At 44.9% G+C, this 24,589-nt stretch overlaps 1 protein-coding gene across 1 annotated transcript; it reads left to right on the forward strand.

Annotated features, from left to right (window-relative positions):
- Positions 1-86: 86 nt before the first annotated feature.
- On the forward strand, positions 87-22,489 carry LOC118964346 (acetylcholinesterase collagenic tail peptide-like). The gene is made up of 14 exons (XM_036975421.1): positions 87-270; positions 1,684-1,728; positions 1,907-1,933; positions 12,460-12,531; positions 13,010-13,072; positions 13,171-13,197; positions 13,359-13,438; positions 13,622-13,781; positions 17,047-17,143; positions 18,284-18,420; positions 18,556-18,675; positions 18,831-18,957; positions 19,219-19,321; positions 19,472-22,489. The coding sequence occupies exons 1-14, from the start codon at positions 196-198 to the stop codon at positions 19,539-19,541; spliced, it is 1,203 nt and encodes a 400-aa protein (XP_036831316.1). The 5' UTR covers positions 87-195; the 3' UTR covers positions 19,542-22,489.
- Positions 22,490-24,589: the final 2,100 nt, after the last annotated feature.

The raw sequence follows: 24,589 nt of genomic DNA on the forward strand, positions 1-24,589 counted from the left end.
AGACTGGGAAGGAGATGGAGACGGAGACGGGGACAGGGACGGAGACGGGACGGGGACAGGAATGGGGATTACATGGAGCTCTGCAACACATTAATGCTCCACATTTAGACACGACGCAAATAGACTTTTTCCACTGACTGCCACGACTCTCCGTCCCTCCACACACCATTCTTAGAAACAACCCAAACAGTCTGCATGGAAAGACATATTGAGTGGAGGGAGTCAATTCCTGTATCGCCCACCAGGTTGGGTGGTGTTGCTGTGTGGAGGGTGGGTGGTGGTGTTGCTGTGTGGAGGGTGGGTGGTGGTGTTATTGTGTGGAGGGTGGGTGGTGGTGTTGTTGCTGTGTGGAGGGTGGGGGTGGTGTTGTTGCTGTGTGGAGGGTGGGTGGTGGTGTTGTTGCTGTGTGGAGGGTGGGGGTGGTGTTGTTGCTGTGTGGAGGGTGGGTGGTGGTGTGTTTCTGTGTGGAGGGTGGTGGTGGTGTTGCTGTGTGGAGGGTGGGTGGTGGTGTTGCTGTGTGGAGGGTGGGTGGTGATGTTGCTGTGTGGAGGGTGGGTGGGTGGTGGTGCTGTGTGGAGGGTTGGTGGGTGGTGGTGTTGGGTGGGTGGTGGTGTTGTTGCTGTGTGGAGGGTGGGTGGTGGTGTTGCTGTGTGGAGGGTGGGTGGTGATGTTGCTGTGTGGAGGGTGGGTGGGTGGTGGTGCTGTGTGGAGGGTTGGTGGGTGGTGGTGTTGCTGTGTGGAGGGTGGGTGGTGATGGTACTGTGTGGGGGGGTGGTGGTGGTGTTATTGTGTGGAGGGTGGGTGGTGGTGTTGTTGCTGTGTGGAGGGTGGGTGGTGGTGTTGTTGCTGTGTGGAGGGTGGGTGGTGGTGTTGTTGCTGTGTGGAGGGTGGGTGGTGGTGTTGTTGCTGTGTGGAGGGTGGGTGGTGGTGTTGTTGCTGTGTGGAGGGTGGGTGGTGGTGTTGTTGCTGTGTGGAGGGTGGGTGGTGGTGTGGCTGTGTGGAGGGTGGGTGGTGTTGTTGCTCGTGTGGAGGGTGGTGGTGGTGGTTGCTGTGTGGAGGGTGGGTGGTGTTTCGGTGCTGTGTGGGAGGGTGGTGGTGGTGTTGCTGTGTGGAGGTGGTGGTGGTGTTGCTGTGTGGAGGGTGGGTGGGTGTGTGCTGTGTGGAGGGTGGTGGTGTTGTTGTCTGTGTGGAGGGTGGGTGGTGTTGTCTGATGTGTGGAGGGTGGGTGGTGTTGTTGCTGTGTGGAGGGTGGTGGTGTGTGCTGTGTGGAGGGTGGTGGTGGTGTTGCTGTGTGGAGGGTGGTGGTGGTGTTGTAATGCAGAAGATCCTATAGTAATTCCAGAGTCCTATAAATGGCCACTTGCCTAGATGGCATTCTGTCAGGGAGAGGAGAGCATGATTGGTAAACTCTTCAGATTTGTTTTTCACATCTGTATTCATACACAATTTAGCCTATACAGTATGGCACCGGAGTTAGCTGACTGCTAAGGAAGCTAACAACAAAACACATTTGGTGTCCGTATGGATCCTGTACCTACTCATTAATTTTATTTCACATGACATTGTGAAGGGAATAATATTTAGAATATTACTGGGATTGTAAATAATCAGTTGATGGCATAAAGACAGAAAAAGCCCATGTTCTGATTGGTTAGATATCTGATTATTGTTGACCTTCTACAGGGTCCAGCTGGGCTACCAGGTCTGACGGGACCAAAAGGTGAAAAGGTAAGTGTAATTTATAAACAGTTGTTTTTGCATTAGATGTTTAGTGAATGATTGAAAACTACCATTATACGAAGCGGAAAGGCCTTGTATAAAAAATCAGTAGTTATATCTCTGTCTGTCTCTTTGTCTCTCTTCTTCGCTCTCTCTCTCCACCTCCATCCAACGATCTTGTTGCCAGGGAGAACTGGGACGACCTGGACAAAAGGTGAGAGCACCCATTGATCATTCTATTAGCTCTGCTAAGTGGATTTGCTGAAAAATGAGATCCAGTCCCTCCTCAGTCTGTCTGGTGGGCTGTAACTCACGTCCCCGCCGCCCGTCTGTCCGCCCACTGCCTGGTTATGAGCATTATGACATTCAGAAAAGACAAGCAGCACAACCTGTACCACGATGCCAGGACGCTAGGACACAGAGAGAGCAAGACAAGCAGCACAACCTTGACACGATGCCAGGACAGCTAGGATACAGAGAGAGAGAAAGACAAGCAGCACAAACCTTTACACGATGCCAGGACAGCTAGGACACAGAGAGAGCAAGACAAGCAGCACCACCTTGACACGATGCCAGGACAGCTAGGACACAGAGAGAGCAAGACAAGAAGCACAACCTTTACAAGATCCAGGACAGCTAGGACACAGAGAGAGAAAGACAAGCAGCACAACCTTGACACGATGCCAGGACAGCTAGGACACAGAGAGAGAAAGACAAGCAGCACAACCTTGACACGATGCCAGGACAGCTAGGACACAGAGAGAGCAAGACAAGCAGCACAACCTTTACACAATGCCAGGACAGCTAGGACACAGAGAGAGAAAGACAAGCAGCACAACCTTGACACGATGCCAGGACAGCTAGGACACAGAGAGAGAAAGACAAGCAGCACAATCTGTACAAGATGCCAGGACAGCTGGGACACAGAGAGAGCAAGACAAGCCAGCACAACCTTGACACGATGCCAGGACAGCTAGACACAAAGAGAGAAAGACAAGCAGCACAACCTTGATACGATGCCAGGATAGCTAGGACACAGAGAGAGCAAGACAAGCAGCACAACCTTGACACGATGCCAGGACAGCTGGGACACAGAGAGAGAAAGACAAGCAGCACAACCTTGACACGATGCCAGGACAGCTAGGACACAGAGAGAGAACGACAAGCAGCACAACCTGTACACGAAGCCAGGACAGCTAGGACACAGAGAGAGAAAGACAAGCAGCACAACCTTGATACGATGCCAGGATAGCTAGGACACAGAGAGAGCAAGACAAGCAGCACAACCTTTACACGACTCCAGGACAGCTAGGACACAGAGAGAGAAAGACAAGCAGCACAACCTTGATACGATGCCAGAACAGCTAGGACACAGAGAGAGCAAGACAAGCAGCACAACCTTGACACGATGCCAGGACAGCTAGGGACACAGAGAGAGAAAGACAAGCAGCACAACCTGTACACGATGCCAGAACAGCTAGGACACAGAGAGAGAAAGACAAGCAGCACAACCCGTACACAATGCCAGAACAGCTAGGACACAGAGAGAGAAAGACAAGCAGCACAACCTTGACACAATGCCAGGACAGCTAGGACACAGAGAGAGAAAGACAAGTAGCACAACTTGTACACGATGCCAGAACAGCTAGGACACAGAGAGAGCAAGACAAGCAGCACAACCTTTACACGATGCCAGGACAGCTGGGACACAGAGAGAGAAATACAAGCAGCACAACCTGTACACGATGCCAGAACAGCTAGGACACAGAGAGAGCAAGACAAGCAGCACAACCTTTACACGATGCCAGGACAGCTAGGACACAGAGAGAGCAAGACAAGCAGCACAACCTTTACACGATGCCAGGACAGCTGGGACACAGAGAGAGAAAGACAAGCAGCACAACCTTTACACGATGCCAGGACAGCTAGGACACAGAGAGAGAAAGACAAGAAGCACAACCTGTACACAATGCCAGAACAGCTGGGACACAGAGAGAGCAAGACAAGCAGCACCACCTGACACGATGCCAGGACAGCTAGGACACAGAGAGAGAAAGACAAGCAGCACAACCTTGACACGATGCCAGGACAGCTAGGACACAGAGAGAGCAAGACAAGCAGCACAACCTTGACACAATGCAGGACAGCTGGGACACAGAGAGAGAAAGACAAGCAACACAACCTTGACACAATGCCAGGACAGCTAGGACACAGAGAGAGAAAGACAAGCAACACAACCTTGACACGATGCCAGGACAGCTAGGACACAGAGAGAGAAGACAAGAAGCACAACCTGTACACAATGCCAGAACAGCTGGGACACAGAGAGAGCAAGACAAGCAGCACAACCTTGACACGATGCCCGGACAGCTAGGACACAGAGAGAGAAATACAAGCAGCACAACCTTGATACGATGCCAGGATAGCTAGGACACAGAGAGAGCAAGACAAGCAGCACAACCTTGACACGATGCCAGGACAGCTAGGACACAGAGAGAGAAAGACAAGCAGCACAACCTTGATATGATGCCAGGACAGCTAGGACACAGAGAGAGCAAGACAAGCAGCACAACCTTGACACGATGCCAGGACAGCTAGGACACAGAGAGAGAAAGACAAGCAGCACAACCTTTACACGATGCCAGGACAGCTGGGACACAGAGAGAGAAATACAAGCAGCACAACCTGTACACGATGCCAGAACAGCTAGGACACAGAGAGAGCAAGACAAGCAGCACAACCTTTACACGATGCCAGGACAGCTAGGACACAGAGAGAGCAAGACAAGCAGCACAACCTTTACACGATGCCAGGACAGCTGGGACACAGAGAGAGCAAGACAAGCAGCACCACCTTGACACGATGCCAGGACAGCTAGGACACAGAGAGAGAAAGACAAGCCAGCACAACCTTGACACGATGCCAGGACAGCTAGGACACAGAGAGAGCAAGACAAACAGCACAACCTTGACACAATGCCAGGACAGCTGGGACACAGAGAGAGAAAGACAAGCAACACAACCTGACACAATGCCAGGACAGCTAGGACACAGAGAGAGAAAGACAAGCAACACAACCTTGACACGATGCCAGGACAGCTAGGACACAGAGAGAGAAAGACAAGAAGCACAACCTGTACACAATGCAGAACAGCTGGGACACAGAGAGAGCAAGACAAGCAGCACAACCTTGACACGATGCCCGGACAGCTAGGACACAGAGAGAGAAATACAAGCAGCACAACCTTGATACGATGCCAGGATAGCTAGGACACAGAGAGAGCAAGACAAGCAGCACAACCTTGACACGATGCCAGGACAGCTAGGACACAGAGAGAGAAAGACAAGCAGCACAACCTTGATATGATGCCAGGACAGCTAGGACACAGAGAGAGCAAGACAAGCAGCACAACCTTGACACGATGCCAGGACAGCTAGGACACAGAGAGAGAAAGACAAGCAGCACAACCTGTACACAATGCCAGAACAGCTAGGACACAGAGAGAGAAAGACAAGCAGCACAACCTTGACACAATGCCAGGACAGCTAGGACACAGAGAGAGAAAGACAAGTAGCACAACTTGTACACGATGCCAGAACAGCTAGGACACAGAGAGAGCAAGACAAGCAGCACAACCTTTACACGATGCCAGGACAGCTGGGACACAGAGAGAGAAATACAAGCAGCACAACCTGTACACGATGCCAGAACAGCTAGGACACAGAGAGAGCAAGACAAGCAGCACAACCTTTACACGATGCCAGGACAGCTAGGACACAGAGAGAGCAAGACAAGCAGCACAAACCTTTACACGATGCCAGGACAGCTGGGACACAGAGAGAGAAAGACAAGCAGCACAACCTTTACACGATGCCAGGACAGCTAGGACACAGAGAGAGAAAGACAAGAAGCACAACCTGTACACAATGCCAGAACAGCTGGGACACAGAGAGAGCAAGACAAGCAGCACCACCTTGACACGATGCCAGGACAGCTAGGACACAGAGAGAGAAAGACAAGCAGCACAACCTTGACACGATGCCAGGACAGCTAGGACACAGAGAGAGCAAGACAAGCAGCACAACCTTGACACAATGCCAGGACAGCTGGGACACAGAGAGAGAAAGACAAGCAACACAACCTTGACACAATGCCAGGACAGCTAGGACACAGAGAGAGAAAGACAAGCAACACAACCTTGACACGATGCCAGGACAGCTAGGACACAGAGAGAGAAAGACAAGAAGCACAACCTGTACACAATGCCAGAACAGCTGGGACACAGAGAGAGCAAGACAAGCAGCACAACCTTGACACGATGCCCGGACAGCTAGGACACAGAGAGAGAAATACAAGCAGCACAACCTTGATACGATGCCAGGATAGCTAGGACACAGAGAGAGCAAGACAAGCAGCACAACCCTTGACCGATGCCAGGACAGCTAGGACACAGAGAGAGAAAGACAAGCAGCACAACCTTGATATGATGCCAGGACAGCTAGGACACAGAGAGAGCAAGACAAGCAGCACAACCTTGACACGATGCCAGGACAGCTAGGACACAGAGGAGAAAGACAAGCAGCACAACCTGTACACGATGCCAGAACAGCTAGGACACAGAGAGAGCAAGACAAGCAGCACAACCTGTACACGATGCCAGGACAGCTAGGACACAGAGAGAGAAAGACAAGCAGCACAACCTTGACACGATGCCAGGACAGCTAGGACACAGAGAGAGCAAGACAAGCAGCACAACCTTTACACGATGCCAGGACAGCTAGGACACAGAGAGAGAAAGACAAGCAGCACAACCTTGACACGATGCCAGTACAGCTAGGACACAGAGAGAGCCGCTGAGATAGAAGATGCATAGAATCATTCTGCTGAGTTGTAGAGGAGAGTGGATAAACCTCCCACCCCGTCCCATGTCTCCTCTAACAGATGGGGAACTTATGGTCACCCTGTTAGCTCCTGAAACCTATCCAGATTCACTGGGCCCTGTTCAGGAGGGTGCAGCGTTACAGCACCTTCACATAGAGATGTATAGCATAGAAAATAGAAGATTGTCGGAGGGACAGGGGAAGAGTGAGACCTGTCAGAAGAGAAGTGTGGTCTAATCAATTGGTGGCTGCAGTTATGTATTAAAACAGTTCCGTTGGGAGAGCTTCACAATGCGTCCCAAATGGCACCCTATTCCCTTTATAGTTGACTACTTTTGACCAGGACCCATGGTCAAAAGTAGTGCGCTATATAGAGAATAGGGTGCCATTGGAACGTGTCCTCAGTCACTGCCCTGCTCTGTCTGAGCTGCAGGGCTGGCTGTGTACAGAAGCAGCATTGCAGTGCAATTTAGCTTAGTGCTCGAGCCAGACCATAAATCATTTTATTTCCCACAAGCAGAGGGCCTTCCTGTTCTATATATACGGCCTATCATTTAATTAAAGCGGACAGAGTGACAGACCTTGTTAAAGTCCTTCTCTCTCTCCACATGGCGGACCAGGGTAAATACAGAACACAGGTTGTCATGTCAACATCCCGATCGGCTTATGGAATTCTCTGTAACTATTCAGAACAATCATGTTTGTAACTCCTGCTATATGCTACGTCTATGATATTACACATGGAAATATTATACTGTACACTACAAGCTACATGGATAGCTGCTGATTCATTCAATACTTATTTTTCTTTATTTAAATGATGCCAGGTCAGCTGGTAATTTCTTTGTATACGGCAGTCTTCATGCCCTGTGTTTTTCTAGTCAGTTCAGAACTTCTGGTCTGGTTAAAGTAGTGTTCTAACAGTTCTGATATGGCTCAGCTATTCCCACACATACCCTATGTACCGTACACAGGAGGCTGCTGAGGGGAGGACGGCTCATAATAACGTCCGGAACGCCACAAATGGAATGGCATCAAACACATGGAAACCATGGAAGCATGTGTTTGATGTATTTGATACCATTCCACAAAGTATGCTCCAACCATTACTGTGGATAACTGTAAAAAGTCTGCTCCGGCCTCCCGGGTGGCGCAGTGGTTAAGGGTGCTGTACTGCAGCGCCAGCTGTGCCATCAGAGTCCCTGGGTTTCGCGCCCAGGCTCTGTCGTAACCGGCCGCGACCGGGAGGTCCGTGGGGCGACGCACAATTGGCCTAGCGTCGTCCGGGTTAGGGAGGGATTGGTCGGTAGGGATCTCCTTGTCTCATCGCGCACCAGCGACTCCTGTGGCGGGCCGGGCGCAGTGCGCACTAGCCAAGGTTGCCAGGTGCACGGTGTAGCCTCCGACACATTGGTGTGGCTGGCTTCCGGGTTGGATGCGCGCTGTATTAAGAAGCAGTACGGCTGGTTGGGTTGTGTATCGGAGGACGCATGACATTCAGCCTTCGTCTCTCCCGAGCCCGTACGGGAGTAGCTACTACAACAATGGATACCATGAAATTGGGGAGAAAAAGGGGTAAAAAAATATATTAAAAAGTCTGCTCCAACCATTACTGTGTGATAACTGTAAAAGTCTGCTCCAACCATTACTGTGTGATAACTGTAAAAAGTCTGCTCCAACCAGTACGGTGTGATAACTGTAAAAAGTCTGCTCCAACCAGTACGGTGTGATAACTGTAAAAAGTCTGCTCCAACCATTACTGTGTGATAACTGTAAAAAGTCTGCTCCAACCATTACTGTGTGATAACTGTAAAAAGTCTGCTCCAACCATTACTGTGTGATAACTGTAAAAAATCTGCTAAATCAGGCATTTCCAAAGTGGAGGTACTGCAGGGGGTCTGCGGCATGATTCTTATTTTTTTAACAATGATAATACATTCATTAATACAATATATTTTGTAATAATATTGCTACCAACAACCGATTAAACACATTTTGCAGAAGGGATCTGTGAAAAGTGTTTAGACTAGAGGGTGCAATACAATACAATATATTATTCAACCACAATTTCTGTTAAACCTTAGATGCACAGCCTGGGACTGGGAGGTTCATCGGTATATAGATATCCACAGTTCTCCATCAATTATACACTTCTTTAACTAAATTCTTCTTGTATTCCCCAAAATGTTGTTTGAACATAATGGCACTGTAATTTATGCCTAAACGGCAACATTTTCTCTGTGTCCATGGCAAAATGGGTAGAACTAATTTGGTCACCTGTTTTAGTCTTAGACCTAGATTTAATCAGATTAAGTGTTAACAGGCGACATCCGACACCCGCATAGCTGATGTTTTGGCGGTGTCAGAGGTTGTAACTCTGTTAGAGCTGTCAAATCGGTGAGAGGCAGCTGCTCATGTGGCCATTTTCACGAAGCCACATCCATTCCACTCTTGTCAGAAGTTCAGAAAGAGAAAGTGTCGGCTATATAGAAATGACACTCAAACAACATAATAACAATTTACACTGAGTGGACAAAACATTATGCTCTTTCCATAACCTCTACAGGATTGGTGAGTTCCCCTCCGGAAGGTTGAGCTAACGTAGGCTAGTCACATTAGCCTGAGGTTGTAAGTAACAAGAACATTTCCCAGAACATAGACATATCTGATATTGGCAGAAAGCTTAAATTCTTGTTAATCTAACTGCACTGTCCAATTTACAGTAGCTATTACAGTGAAATAATACCATGCTATTGTTTGAAGAGAGTGTTATTTCCATAACGTAGACTGACCAGGTGAATCCAGGTGAACGCTATGATCCCTTATTGATGTTATTTGTTAAATCCACTTCAGTCAGTGTAGATGAAGGGGAGGAGACAGGTTAAAATAAGTATTTTTAAGCCTTGAGACAATTGGGACATGGATGTTGTATGTGTGCCATTCAGAGGGTGAATGGGCAAGACAATAGATTTAAGTGCCTTTGAATGGGGTATGGTAGTAGGTGCCAGGCGCACCGGTTTGTGTCAAGAACTGCAATGCTGCTGGGTTTTTCACTCTCAATAGTTTCCTGTGTGTTTCAAGAATGGTCCACCACGCAGAGGATATCCAGCCAACTTGACACAACTGTGGGAAACATAGGAGTCAACATGGGCCAGCATCCCTGTGGAACACTTTGGACAACTTGTAGACTCCATACCATGACAAATTGAGACTGTTCTGAGGGCAAAAGGGGATGCAACTCAATATTAGGAAGGTGTTCTTAATGTTTGGTACGCTCAGTGTATATCAACCTAATGAAGGTGTAGATTACATTCAGGTGGCCTTGTCCCACTAGGCCTACTGTCCCTGGTATAATTTAGCCACATTGATATTGTGGCAGATTGTAACCAAAGCCAGCCATAATTAACCATAAAGGCTGGGCTACAGGTAAATAAAATGTACAGCTCTGATTTTCTCCCCATCGTGACTGTTGAAGGGGTAAATAACAATTGTTTCATTGAAGGGGAGAATTTTAGCTTTCCAGAAATTCCAGAAATATTATTGTATGGGAAAATAGAGCTTCTGATGATATCAAACAGAACTTCCCTACATGAAAGTAAGAAAGAGAATAAACATGATTGTTTCTGGTTGAGGTTAGTTACAAGTGAAGTGTCTTGGCTTCACATCCGTTCAAAAGATGGACTGAAGAGACCACCTGGGAGCTTTGTGGGAGAGTCGGACAGATCAGATAAATCAGATCGCGCAACTGAAAGATGTCAACTCTGCCAATGAGAGGGTTGCATGAAATATCCTGACTTCTGATTGGACAAAACAGATGAAAAGGAGCTTCATGTCAAATGAAATGTCCATTAGTCCCGTGTGGAATTCTCATCTGGTCACATTTTTATCAACTAAAATCAAGTTACAGTTATCGTTTTTTTCCAGAGCGTCTCATTATCATAGCTTTAGTCAGGAAAAATAAGTTGTCAAGTATTTTTTTGGCATACAGTGGGGCAAAAAAGTATTTAGTCAGCCACCAATTGTGCAAGTTCCCCCACTTAAAAAGATGAGAGAAGCCTGTAATTTTCATCATAGGTACACTTCAACTATGACAGACAAAATGAGAAAAAAATCCAGAAAAATCACATTGTTGGATTTTTAATGAATTTATTTGCAAATTATGGTGGAAAATAAGTATTTGGTCACCTACAAACAAGCAAGATTTCTGGCTCTCACAGACCTGTATATTCTTCTTTAAGAGGCTCCTCTGTCCTCCACTCGTTACCTGTATTAATGGCACCTGTTTGAACTTGTTATCAGTATAAAAGACACCTGTCCACAACCCCAACAGTCACACTCCAAACTCCACTATGGCCAAGACCAAAAAGCTACAAAATTGTAGACCTACACCAGACTGGGAAGACTGAATCTGCAATAGGTAACCAGCTTGGTTTGAAGAAATCAACTGTGGGAGCAATTATTAGGAAATGGAAGACATACAAGACCACTGATAATCTCCCTCGATCTGAGGCTCCACGCAAGATCTCACCCCGTGGGGTCAAAATGATCACAAGAACGGAGAGCAAAAATCCCAGAACCACACGGGGGGACCTAGTGAATGACCTGCAGAGAGCTGGGACCAAAGTAACAAAGCCTACCATCAGTAACACACTACGCCGCCAGGGACTCAAATCCTGCAGTGCCAGACGTGTCCCCCTGCTTAAGCCAGTACATGTCCAGGCCTGTCTGAAGTTTGCTAGAGAGCATTTGGATGATCCAGAAGAAGATTGGGAGAATGTCATATGGTCAGATGAAACCAAAATAGAACTTTTTTGGTAAAAACTCAACTCGTCGTGTTTGGAGGACAAAGAATGCTGAGTTGCATCCAAAGAACACCATAACTACTGTGAAGCATGGGGTGGAAACATCATGCTTTAGGGCTGTTTTTCTGCAAAGGGACCAGGACGACTGATAAAGGAAAGAATAAATGGGGCCATGTATCGTGAGATTTTGAGTGAAAACCTCCTTCCATCAGCAAGGGCATTGAAGATGAAATGTGGCTGGGTCTTTCAGCATGACAATGATCCCAAACACACCGCCCGGGCAACGAAGGAGTCCAGATCTCAACCCCATAGAAAATCTTTGAAAGGAGTTGAAAGTCCGTGTTGCCCAGCAACAGCCACAAAACATCACTGCTCTAGAGGAGATCTGCATGGAGCAATGGGCCAAAATACCAGCAACAGTGTGTGAAAATCTTGTGAAGACTTACAGAAAACGTTTGACCTCTGTCATTGTCAACAAAAGGTATATAACAAAGTATTGAGAAACTTTTGTTATTGACCAAATACTTATTTCCCACCATCATTTACAAATAAATTCATTAAAAATCCTACAATGTGATTTTCTGGATTATTTTTTTCTAATTTTGTCTGTCATAGTTGAAGTGTACCTATGATGAAAATTACAGGCCTCTCATATTTTTAAGTGGGAGAACTTGCACAATTGGGGCTGACTAAATACTTTTTTGCCCCACTGTAGTTGTTGTTGGCAAAATTTACACTGGTACTAGAATTGCAAGAAATCAACTTTAAAATGGCAAAATGGCCTCTATGCCCAAAGGCAAAATGTGTAGAATTCCAGGTAATGAGCATTTCTTCTCTGACGCTAAAAGGGGCCTTTAAAGATGTATTTCCTGGAACCCAAGACTTGAAGTCATAGTAAAACTGCTTCTATGCTAGTTAAAGTCCACTCTGAAGTAGGACTTGTGTTCTGATATTATGAGGTTGTCCCTGATGAATTTGCTATCACATAAGGGGTCACCCACGCAAAAAAAATCAATTTGGGAACCCTGTGCTAAAGAAATTATGTTGTGGCCCACCAGGGTCGGACGGGGCCTCCAGGTCTCCCGGGGCGCCAGGGACCAGCCGGGTGGCCAGGACCAAATGGGCCCAAGGTGAGTAAGTCCTATTTCATGGTGCCCAAATGTCAATATGATATTATACCGTATCATAGTATGGGAAAAAAAATGATAGAACACAAATTATGCAATAAGATATGTGTGTTCCTGTACCTACAGGTGTTAGATCTTAATTTGACCAGTTTAGTCGCAGGAGTAAAATAATCTTGCAGCAGGAGGATTAGATTTTTTTTTTTAAGTGATCATTTCTAATGAGAATGGACTGTAGTTTTGATAGGCCACAGCAGGTTATATATTAGCAGTAAAATCTAGTAAGGGAAAGAGAACTGTGGGTTTTCAGTGAATTTATGTAAATCATGAGGCTCATTTGAATTTCCTATGGTGCAGGAAAATTCTCTGCGACAGAGTGATCAAAATTAAGATACCACATCTGTATGATATTATTTGTAAAGGTAGATGAAAACTGTGTTGTCAGAGCCGTGTGTGTGTGCACGCGTGCGTTTGTGTCTGGCAGGGGGAGAAGGGAGATGGTGGATTGATGGGAATACCTGGAGCAAGAGGACCTCTTGGACCTAAGGTCTGTGAACCTTCATCCTTCACTGAGAAAATTGTCTGATTTCAACCATCATGTTATTCATAATTTCTATACTTCAGACTTCTGATCTTCCTTCCTAGGGTTTACCTGGATACAAAGGAGAAAAGGTGGGTGATTACTTCAAATGTTTTTGACTGCTTTCTTTTATTCTATTACATTACAAACCATATTTTAGTTCCTCTGGGTTGGTTCAACAACATGTGTGTGTTTTCAGTGTGTTTATGGATGTTTTGTTTACAGTTGTTTTGTCTCCTGTCTGTCTCATCAGGGTTCCCGTGGTGACCGTAGTGAGAGAGGGATGAAGGGAGACAAGGGCACAATGGGCTTCCCTGGAATGCTTGGACAGAAGTGAGACATACATCTTGTTACATGATCTGATGTTTATCGGCTGCTGGGGTTGATGTGGAGGAGCTGGAGGAAGGGGAGAAGGAGCAGGAGGAGGTCATTGTGGGTGACGTGTAGTGGAGGCTCATTGAACAACAGGATAGAACCAGAATCAACTGGCCCTCCATAATAACTGAAGAACACAATTCTAAACTGGACCACAGTTATTTATATGACGTACCGGCATATGTTGTTGTTGATGGAGTGCTGTGGTTTATGTCCTCAGGGGGAAATGGGTCCAAAGGGAGAACCTGGAATCTCAGGGAATAGAGGACCGACGGGCAGACCAGGGAAGAGGGGCAAACAGGTGAGAGATATACTTTATTAGTAAACAGGTGAGAGATATACTTTATTAGTAAACAGGTGAGAGATATACTTTATTAGTAAACAGGTGAGAGATATACTTTATTAGTAAACAGGTGAGAGATATACTTTATTAGTAAACAGGTGAGAGATATATCTTATTAGTAAACAGGTGAGAGATATACCTGATTAGTAAACAGGTGAGAGATATACTTTATTAGTAAACAGGTGAGAGATATACTTTATTAGTAAACAGGTGAGAGATATACCTGATTAGTAAACAGGTGAGAGATATTATTTATTAGTAAGCAGGTGAGAGAAACTGTATTAAACAGGTGAGAGAGATACTGTATTAAACAGGTGAGAGAGTTACTGTAGAAAACAGGTGAGAGATATACCTGATTAGTAAACAGGTGAGATATACTGTATTAAACAGGTGAGATATACTGTATTAAACAGGTGAGAGATATACTGTATTAAACAGGTGAGAGATATACTGTATTAAACAGGTGAGATATACTGTATTATATACTCACCTGTACTGTATACTGTACAGGTGAGAGAGATACTGTATTAAACAGGTGAGAGAGATACTGTATTAAACAGGTGAGAGAGAAACTGTATTAAACAGGTGAGAGAGATACTGTATTAAACAGGTGAGAGAGATACTGTATTAAACAGGTGAGAGAGATGCTGTATTAAACAGGTGAGAGAGAAACTGTATTAAACAGGTGAGAGGGATACTGTATTAAACAGGTGAGAGAGATACTGTATTAAACAGGTGAGAGAGATACTGTATTAAACAGGTGAGAGAGATACTGTATTAAACAGGTGAGAGAGATACTGTATTAAACAGGTGAGAGAGACTGTATTAAACAGGTGAGAGATACTGCATTAAACAGGTGAGAGATGCTGTATTACACAGGTGAGAGATACTGTATTAAACAGGTGAGAGAGATACTGTATTAAACAGGTGAGAGATACTGTATTAAACAGGTGAGAGAGATACTGTATTAAACAGGTGAGAGAGATGCTGTATTAAACAGGTGAGAGAGATGCTGTATTAAACAGGTGAGAGATACTGTATTAAACAGGTGAGAGAGATACTGTATTAAACAGGTGAGAGAGATACTGTATTAAACAGGTGAGAGATGCTGTATTAAACAGGTGAGAGATGCTGTATTAAAGAGGTGTTTTGTTTATTAAACAGGTGAGAGATACTGTATTAAACAAGTGAGAGAGATACTGTATTAAACAGGTGAGAGAGATACTGTATTAAACAGGTGAGAGAGATGCTGTATTAAACAGGTGAGAGATGCTGTATTAAAGAGGTGAGAGATACTGTATTAAACAGGTGAGAGAGATACTGTATTAAACAGGTGAGAGATGCTGTATTAAACAGGTGAGAGATGCTGTATTAAAGAGGTGTTTTGTTTATTAAACAGGTGAGAGATACTGTATTAAACAAGTGAGAGAGATACTGTATTAAACAGGTGAGAGAGATACTGTATTAAACAGGTGAGAGAGATGCTGTATTAAACAGGTGAGAGAGATGCTGTATTAAACAGGTGAGAGAGATACTGTATTAAACAGGTGAGAGAGATACTGTATTAAACAGGTGAGAGAGATACTGTATTAAACAGGTGAGAGATACTGTATTAAACAGGTGAGAGAGATACTGTATTAAACAGGTGAGAGAGATACTGTATTAAACAGGTGAGAGATGCTTTATTAAACAGGTGAGAGATGCTGTATTAAAGAGGTGTTTTGTTTATTAAACAGGTGAGAGAGATACTGTATTAAACAGGTGAGAGATGCTGTATTAAACAGGTGAGAGATGCTGTATTAAAGAGGTGTTTTGTTTATTAAACAGGTGAGAGATGCTGTATTAAAGAGGTGTTTTGTTTATTAAACAGGTGAGAGAGATGCTGTATTAAACAGGTGAGAGAGATACTGTATTAAACAGGTGAGAGAGACTGTATTAAACAGGTGAGAGAGACTGTATTAAACAGGTGAGAGATACTATATTAAACAGGTGAGAGATGCTGTATTAAACAGGTGAGAGATGCTGTATTAAACAGGTGAGAGAGATGCTGTATTAAACAGGTGAGAGATGCTGTATTAAACAGGTGAGAGAGATGCTGTATTAAACAGGTGAGAGAGATACTGTATTAAACAGGTGAGAGAGATACTGTATTAAACAGGTGAGAGATACTGTATTAAACAGGTGAGAGAGACTGTATTAAACAGGTGAGAGATACTGTATTAAACAGGTGAGAGATGCTGTATTAAACAGGTGAGAGATGCTGTATTAAACAGGTGAGAGAGATGCTGTATTAAACAGGTGAGAGATGCTGTATTAAACAGGTGAGAGAGATGCTGTATTAAACAGGTGAGAGAGATACTGTATTAAACAGGTGAGAGAGATACTGTATTAAACAGGTGAGAGATGCTGTATTAAACAGGTGAGAGAGATGCTGTATTAAACAGGTGAGAGAGATACTGTATTAAACAGGTGAGAGAGATACTGTATTAAACAGGTGAGAGATGCTGTATTAAACAGGTGAGAGAGATGCTGTATTAAACAGGTGAGAGAGATACTGTATTAAACAGGTGAGAGAGATACTGTATTAAACAGGTGAGAGAGATGCTGTATTAAACAGGTGAGAGAGATGCTGTATTAAACAGGTGAGAGAGATACTGTATTAAACAGGTGAGAGAGATACTGTATTAAACAGGTGAGAGAGACTGTATTAAACAGGTGAGAGATGCTGTATTAAACAGGTGAGAGATGCTGTATTAAACAGGTGAGAGATGCTGTATTAAACAGGTGAGAGATGCTGTATTAAAGAGGTGTTTTGTTTATTAAACAGGTGAGAGATATACTGTATTAGGATCTTACTTAATTACTTAATATCATATGCTGTTAGAAGCTGTGATTAAAAAAGGTTTTTTACCTTTATTTAACTAGGGAAGTCAGTTAAGAACAAATTCTTATTTTCAATGACAGCCTAGAAACAGTGGGTTAACTGCCTTGTTCAGGGGCAGAACAACAGATTTTGACCTTGTCAGCTCGGGGATTTGATCTAGCAACCTTTCGATTACTAGTCCAACGCTCTAACCACTATGCTACCTGCTGCCCTCTTTGAGCAACATACTGTAACTTCAAATCACTATGATGTGGTGACATGTTTCGACCACTAAAGGTTTACCATATGTTTGTCTGTCAATGTTTTTACATGTGGTATTTTTCTTGTCTGATTAAACAGGGAGGGAAGGGCGACAATGGGATTATCGGCCCTCTAGGTCCAGCAGGTCCTCAGGGGCCCCCAGGCCACCCTGGTCCCCCAGGTCTCCCAGCCTCAGGTAAGGACTCTACCTCCATCAGCTCTCCCATCTGAGCTTTGCTTTTTTAGAGACCGCTGTAGGGCTAGGGAGTGTGGCTGGGCTAACATGCTAATCTGTTGCCAGTCTGTGATATGCAGGCTGAGTGTGTACCTGGATGAATTCCAGGGAAGAACATCGAGTCAGATTTAGAGTGATTGGTATGTTCTTTGTTGGAGGCTCTGCCCATTTTCTGGACTCTGAAGGCTAGTTTCTCAGACCTAGATTATTAAAACTTTGTCCTGTAATTAAAAGAAAGGCAACATGGAGAATCTCACTGGAAAGTACATTTTGAGGTTTAATATGAGGTCCTGTCAGTGTGAGAAGCTTCAGGGATGGGTGTGAGAAGCTTCAGGGATGGGTGTGAGAAGCTTCAGGGATGAGTGTGAGAATCTTCAGGGATGGGTGTGAGAAGCTTCAGGGATGGGTGTGAGAAGCTTCAGGGATGAGTGTGAGAAGCTTCAGGGATGGGTCTGAGAAGCTTCAGGGATGGGTGTGAGAAGCTTCAGGTATGGGTCTGAGAAGCTTCAGGGATGGGTGTGAGAAGCTTCAGGTATGGGTCTGAGAAGCTTCAGGGATGGGTGTGAGAAGCTTCAGGCAGGCAGCCCCCCGTGCAGCATCAGCAAAAGGAAGCAGACATTAAAACACAGCAGGAGGTAACACCAGAGAGCTAATTTAGCTTCAGAGGAACCTGATCACCGCCCCTCTCTCCCCCTCCTGAGGTGTAACAGATACCATGAGGGGGGTGGCGGGGGGATCGGGGATGGGACGGATGCTAAAGCCATGACATCATGTCCTTAAAACAAATTCATAGTGGGCCAAGAAGCTCCTTACATATTTACAAACATTATGTCACCATGTAATTAAACTGTGACAGCCGGTGTCTTGTTCAGGTGTCTGCGCAAATTAAGTTGATTGCTTTACCAACTTCATAGATAGACGAGGGGGCCAGGACAGTGCATTTCAGCAGAGGTATTTATAACATATAGTCCCTGTGACCTCGCTCATGGCTGTCTCTGAATGTGGTACTCTGTGATATAGAGATGGTTTCATGTGTACATCACTTTTTATACATATGCCTACATTGATAATATATGATCTAAATGTTTATTTCTTGTTCAGGACTCTACGTGGTTGGAACGAAAGGTGAGAGGGGGCTACCAGGTCTTCCTGGACCTTGCAGCTGTAACTCCATTAGTGTGAAGAGTCCACAGTTTGATGAACATAGTTCCAGGAGCGACTACGCCAAAGTGCCGGCGGTGAGCAGGCAACACAAGTAACACATGATCAACATTTATTGCGAATCAGAAACTTGCCTCAGCTAAGGCACTTAATAGGCCGAATTAGTCTTTATTGTGTCTCACCCAGAATGTATTTTGTTGTTTCTCGTACAGATATTTGTGGTAAACAATCAAGAAGAACTAGATCGTCTTCATACGGACAATGCCCTAGCCTTCCGGAAAGACCAGAGATCGCTTTACTTCAAAGACACCAGCGGATGGCTGCCCATTCAGGTACCTCACTTGATACACTATCTTCTAAACGGGATATGTCTAAGTGCTTACAGTATACAGCCTTACAGCCTGGCAAGGTTCGTCTTTAAGTTACAGTTTTATTTCATTTTGTTAGTTTTAGTTTCTAATCTCTGTAAAAGACTTCTTTCTTCCAGCTGACGCCGTTCCAGTCTACGGAGAACGCTCCGGAACAGGAGGGTTACTGTGGCGACGGGATCGTTCAGATTCCCAATGGGGAGGAATGTGACGACGGGAATAGGATTGTCACCGACGGCTGCGTCAGTAAGTCATGTTATCAGAGTGGATGAACCAGATTCGTGGTTTGGTTCTGCTGATGGTTCTGTTTGTTGTGGGTTCAGTTACCGCATGGGAAGTTGATTTGGATAAATGCACTTGTTAAATGATAATGCTATTGATGACACACAGAAGCACCGGTCTGGTTTGAATGGCTATTGATCTCTCCCTGTCTCTCTGTGTCTTTCTCTCTCCGCGTGTCTCTATTTTTCTCCCCCTCTGTTTCTCTCTCCATCCCTTCCTCCTCAGAGTGTAAACATGCTTACTGTGGAGATGGTTATCGCTACGACGGGGCCGAGGAATGTGATGGAAAGGACTTTGGCTATCAGACATGCAACTCATATCTCCCAGGGTTAGTAGGCTTACTGGCTTGATCCATTCTTGTCTGCTTTCCATATCTTACTGTACGTAACCTCATAACTTTGTGTTCCCTATGAAGCAGTAACTGTCTGCCATTGTCATGATTAGTTGACAGAGGGTTCTAATTCTTCTTGATTCCCAGGTCTTATGGTCGTCTCAGATGCACTCCGTACTGTGTCATTGACTCTACAAACTGCAAGTATTTCACATGAGGAGGACCCTGGACACAGCAGTGGGATCCTTCTTGTCTCGTTTGCTTTGGTACTGAATAGGATGACGGTAATGCAAATAAAAGATCAACAACAACACTGCAAACAAGAGACTCAAAAAGGAAGTGTTGACAAACTGGACTAAGCCTGACAAAATAACTAAAACTACACACACTAACTCTGTTGTATCGCTGCTGAAGCCATGTAGCTCCCGAGGAGGGGAGCCGGGGCCGGTAAAACGTCCCCTCATCCATTCGCACTGGACAATTTCACTTTGTCTTAAATAAAACTCAACTCAAGACTGAAGAGGCTCTGCCCAACTGATAGGACCAGCCGCTGAACGAGAGGCGGTCAAATGAGAGACAGCCAGGAAGGGAAAGACAGCCAATGGGAAAGCTCTGAGAAAGTGAGAGACTCGTGGGTGGAGCCGGAAGCCATATTTACCTCGACGTAGAACTGTTAAAGAAGAGAGAACCAGGTCTGAACAATCAGAAGTAGGGTGCTGTGTATTTTACTGCAATGTCAATGACGTCATGTACTGTAGCATTTGCATGAGGCTGAGATTGCTGTGAGACCATGGCCACAGATGTCATTACCTAGGCATTTAACCAATCACAATACTTACTATCGTTGTCATGAGCTTCGTACTGTGTATATATAGTAGGTATACGTCTCCAATTGTACGTAGGGAGTATATTGTATGTTATAATTGTACTAATCAGGACAGCAGGGGCATGTTAGTACATGTTATACAGTATTCAGGAGGATTCTGAGAGCCTTGGTCAGTCTGTACTGAAGCCTTGGTCAGTCTGTACTGAAGAGGCAGATCTTAAGCCTTGGTCAGTCTGTACTGAAGAGGCAGATCTTAAGCCTTGGTCAGTCTGTACTGAAGAGGCAGATCTTAAGCCTTGGTCAGTCTGTACTGAAGAGGCAGATCTTAAACCTTGGTCAGTCTGTACTGTAGAGGCAGATCTTAAGCCTTGGTCAGTCTGTACTGTAGAGGCAGATCTTAAACCTTGGTCAGTCTGTACTGAAGAGGCAGATCTTAAGCCTTGGTCAGTCTGTACTGAAGAGGCAGATCTTAAACCTTGGTCAGTCTGTACTGAAGAGGCAGATCTTAAGCCTTGGTCAGTCTGTACTGTAGAGGCAGATCTTAAGCCTTGGTCAGTCTGTACTGTAGAGGCAGATCTTAAACCTTGGTCAGTCTGTACTGAAGAGGCAGATCTTAAGCCTTGGTCAGTCTGTACTGAAGAGGCAGATCTTAAACCTTGGTCAGTCTGTACTGAAGAGGCAGATCTTAAGCCTTGGTCAGTCTGTACTGTAGAGGCAGATCTTAAGCCTTGGTCAGTCTGTACTGTAGAGGCAGATCTTAAACCTTGGTCAGTCTGTACTGAAGAGGCAGATCTTAAGCCTTGGTCAGTCTGTACTGAAGAGGCAGATCTGAAGCCTTGGTCAGATCCTCTTCAGAAGAACAGTAAAGCTATGTACTGTACAGTAGTAGCATTAAGCCAAGATGACTGCCTGTGGAAATAGCAGCCAAGCTGATAGACTGGGAACCCTCACCTTCTGGTAGAACTGAACAGCTGTTGTCCCAAATGACACCCTATTCCCTATGTAGTGCACTACTTGTGACAAGAGTCCTATGGGCCCTGGTTAAAAGTAGTGCACTATATAGGGGATAGTGTGCCATTTGGACAGCCAGGCCCGTGCGCTCTTAGCTTTTGATGGCACTGTACTGTAGTTGAAGAGGGCCGTTCAGAATGTGGACATTGTGGGCAAGGTCAAGCTTTGCTTTAGTTTAGATTGACATTTCCACGGTTTAACTCAGGAACCTCTAACATAATGTTTTCAGAGAAATCCTCCCTCATATCCACTGTAGAACACAGATGAGACCAATGAGTCTATGCTGCACACTGACTGTTACACTGCCCCCCTCCTCACTCAGATGTGCTTACTGTACATGTTGATGACTCGTGCCCTCAGTCCTCCAGGTAAAGAGGAGGACCTCAGTGAACTACTGTCTGCAGGGAGATATGACACGTGAAGGCAGGCAAACTGTTATTATTACTGCTACTACTACATGTTCTTAAATCATTTCCTCATTGCAGAACAGGAAGCTTGTTTAGCTGCTAATTGGTAGGAAGTGAATTCCGATAGTTAGGGTGGGAAACCTTATGACAGTCTAGAAAGCTCTGGACATCTTCCTGTCTCGTATTTATAGCAGCACTCCTCTTGATACCTCCAGCCTGCCTGTTATATAACTGGAGCAGAACTACTGCACCACTCAGTGGAGAACTGAACACTATAGTTGTAGTCTGCAGTACTTCCTGTATTCCCTCAGTAGTTTAAGAGAACGTTTCAGGATAAGCTGTTCTTTACCACAAGCTATAGGTCGCCGTGCCAACGGAGGCCGACCTTTAACCTCACCCACACTTAGGAAAATATTGTTGCTCACGTAAAAGTGGATGTATGAAAATATGTCATTTCAAGACTGTTCTAAATGTTACATCTGCATGTTAGTGGTACTGTAATTTACAAGTTTAAAATGCAACCGATTTGCCAAAGGAGACTGTGAATGAAGCCTACATGCTGTAAGTAAATATTAGTCAACTCTCGACAAGGTATATGCTTTTAAAGAAATATTGATGGTTCTTGTTAATGTAACTGTATAACTGTAAGGACTGAATATTACGTCAACTTTTATATGACAGGTATAAATGTATTATCCATTGCACCGTGTATAAACACATGAAATATCCATTTGTTTGGCTAATATGAGTGTACTGTATGCTGTAGGTACACTGGTAGCATGTGATAACATTACACAATGCTTTTTGGTGGTGAATGCACTCGCATATCAGGATTTCAAAACTCCTCTCTGATTTCATAATTAAAACATGTTTGACACAGACATGCATTATTGAGAACAAAATAAAGATGAGAAAATGGAAGCTGTTGACTGCTACAAGCTATTTACTCAGCCAAGGAACTCACATCAAATGGTTGCGTACACATTTTTGACCAGAGTCAATACTCTGTAGTTAGTGTCAGGGCATCTGGTTGGTCTGACATGGGGCTGGGAGTCAGGGGTTTGTCAGCATCCCCGAGTAGAGGAGTCTCCTCTGTCGTTGACAGTGATTGGATGGTTGGTGTGTGGTGGGGAGCAGACTGACAGTTACGGAAATTCTGTTGACGTTCTCTCAGGAAGGAAGAGAACACATTGCACAGCAGTGGACCTGCATCAAGCAGAGAAAAGACTCTGTCAGCAGGCAGCTGCTGACAAAGTGCTGTGTCTGTCTGTACTATTTCATGTATTGGCAGGGCATAAATATCCTCAGAGAGACAGAGTCTTGAACTGAACACACCACAGCTAGAATTGTCATCAACTCCCCCGGATTTGGCCTAGTCTTCTATAGTCAGCCTGATGGTCTACCTCACGAGCAGTAACATTATTCTTGTAAATGCCCTAATCAACTGAAAAGCCAACAAAGGAATTGTAATCAACTGAAAAGCAAACAAAGGAATTGTATGATCTCTCAGGTGTGTGTGTGTGTGTGTGTGTGTGTGTGTGTGTGTGCGTGCGTGCGTGCGTGCGTGCGTGCGTGCGTGCGTGCGTGCGTGCGTGTGCGTGCACCTGAGGCAGAAGATTGAGGGCTCAGGTTGTGGCAGGGAGCCATGGGTACAGGACAGGAGTAGGTAAGAGTTGGCTGCCGGTCTGCCCTCCCCTCTCCGTAACTCAATTACCATGTCATATTTCACTCCATGATTTCATTAAGGTTCATTTGCCTGCAGAGATGCCCAAGTAAAAGCTTACTTCTGCTTTTCTTTGTCCTACCACTCTGGGTTCCCTAACCAGACCAATGTGATTTGTGGGCAGAGTACAGATGTCTCTCTGTAGATGCCTTTAGAAATGCAGCCCATTCTATTATCTTAATGAAGAGTTCTGAAGTTGATAAAAGAATACAGAGGCCATTTTGTGCTCTGTGTGACCCTAAAATATAATTTGAGAGGGACAGTCTGGGTGACCTTCATCAGTTTATCCTGGGAGGGTGGGGGGCTTCGACCTCTGACCCATCAGGATGCCTGAGTGAGACAGGACTGGTGGCAGGTCATGAAATAATGAACACAGTCACTGGCCTTTCGTTCCCACAGAAAAGTGTTGTGGAAATTCAGTACTGAGAGAGACTTGGTCTTAGTCATTTCTTCAAACAATCATCTTTATTTAACATAAATTAATTATTGCAATAATGAGACCGTCAGCCCACCAGTCTTGACTGACTGTTAGGCTGAGAGTCTAGCCTTTACAGACAAAGCACAGTTTTTATATAGCTGATACCAAGATTGCTTAGTCAGTCACTTCTAACCTTCCCATAAGCCACCTTGGTTATCTACACAGGATGGTCTTTTACTTAGTTTCCCAGATGCCAGGAAGATGAGACAACATTATTCTTAATTCTTCCAGGCTCTCTCTCTCTCTTGAGTCACACAGACCACATCTTGTCTATAGAATGCTAGCTTTTAGGTTATCATCACCAACACAAGTCCGGAAGGTAGCAAGTTCAAATCCCAGAGTTGACAAGGTACAAATCTGTCGTTCTGCCCCTGAACAGGCAGTTAACCCACTGTTCCTAGGCCATCATTGAAAATAAGAATTTGTTCTTAACCTACTTGCCTAGTTAAATAAAGGTAAAAAAAAATATATATATATATATTTTTTTTGTCAGGTTCAAGCTCTCTCGTAGAACCCATGTCCTCAACACCCAGACTAGCTGCAGGGTGCTAGAGTGGAGACCATAAAACACAGCATTAGCAGGACAGAAATATCTTACTGTTTGTTAAGTAAATAATTGTTACATATTCAACAAATAAGGTGAATAAATCATGTTTCCCTCACAAAAGAGAAAATGTGTTATTTGAGTGCAGGTTGGGGTGGAGTTTAGTTACGGTTGTAAGGGGAGGAGGGCGTGGGGGGTGACGCTGGGCTGGGGAGGACGCTGGGCTGGGGAGGCCTCAGGGCAGGAAGCAGGCAGGGACCCAGCTGTCCTCCCAGT

The sequence above is a fragment of the Oncorhynchus mykiss genome, chromosome 3 (genome assembly GCF_013265735.2).
Source record: "Oncorhynchus mykiss isolate Arlee chromosome 3, USDA_OmykA_1.1, whole genome shotgun sequence".
Lineage (NCBI taxonomy): Eukaryota > Metazoa > Chordata > Actinopteri > Salmoniformes > Salmonidae > Oncorhynchus > Oncorhynchus mykiss.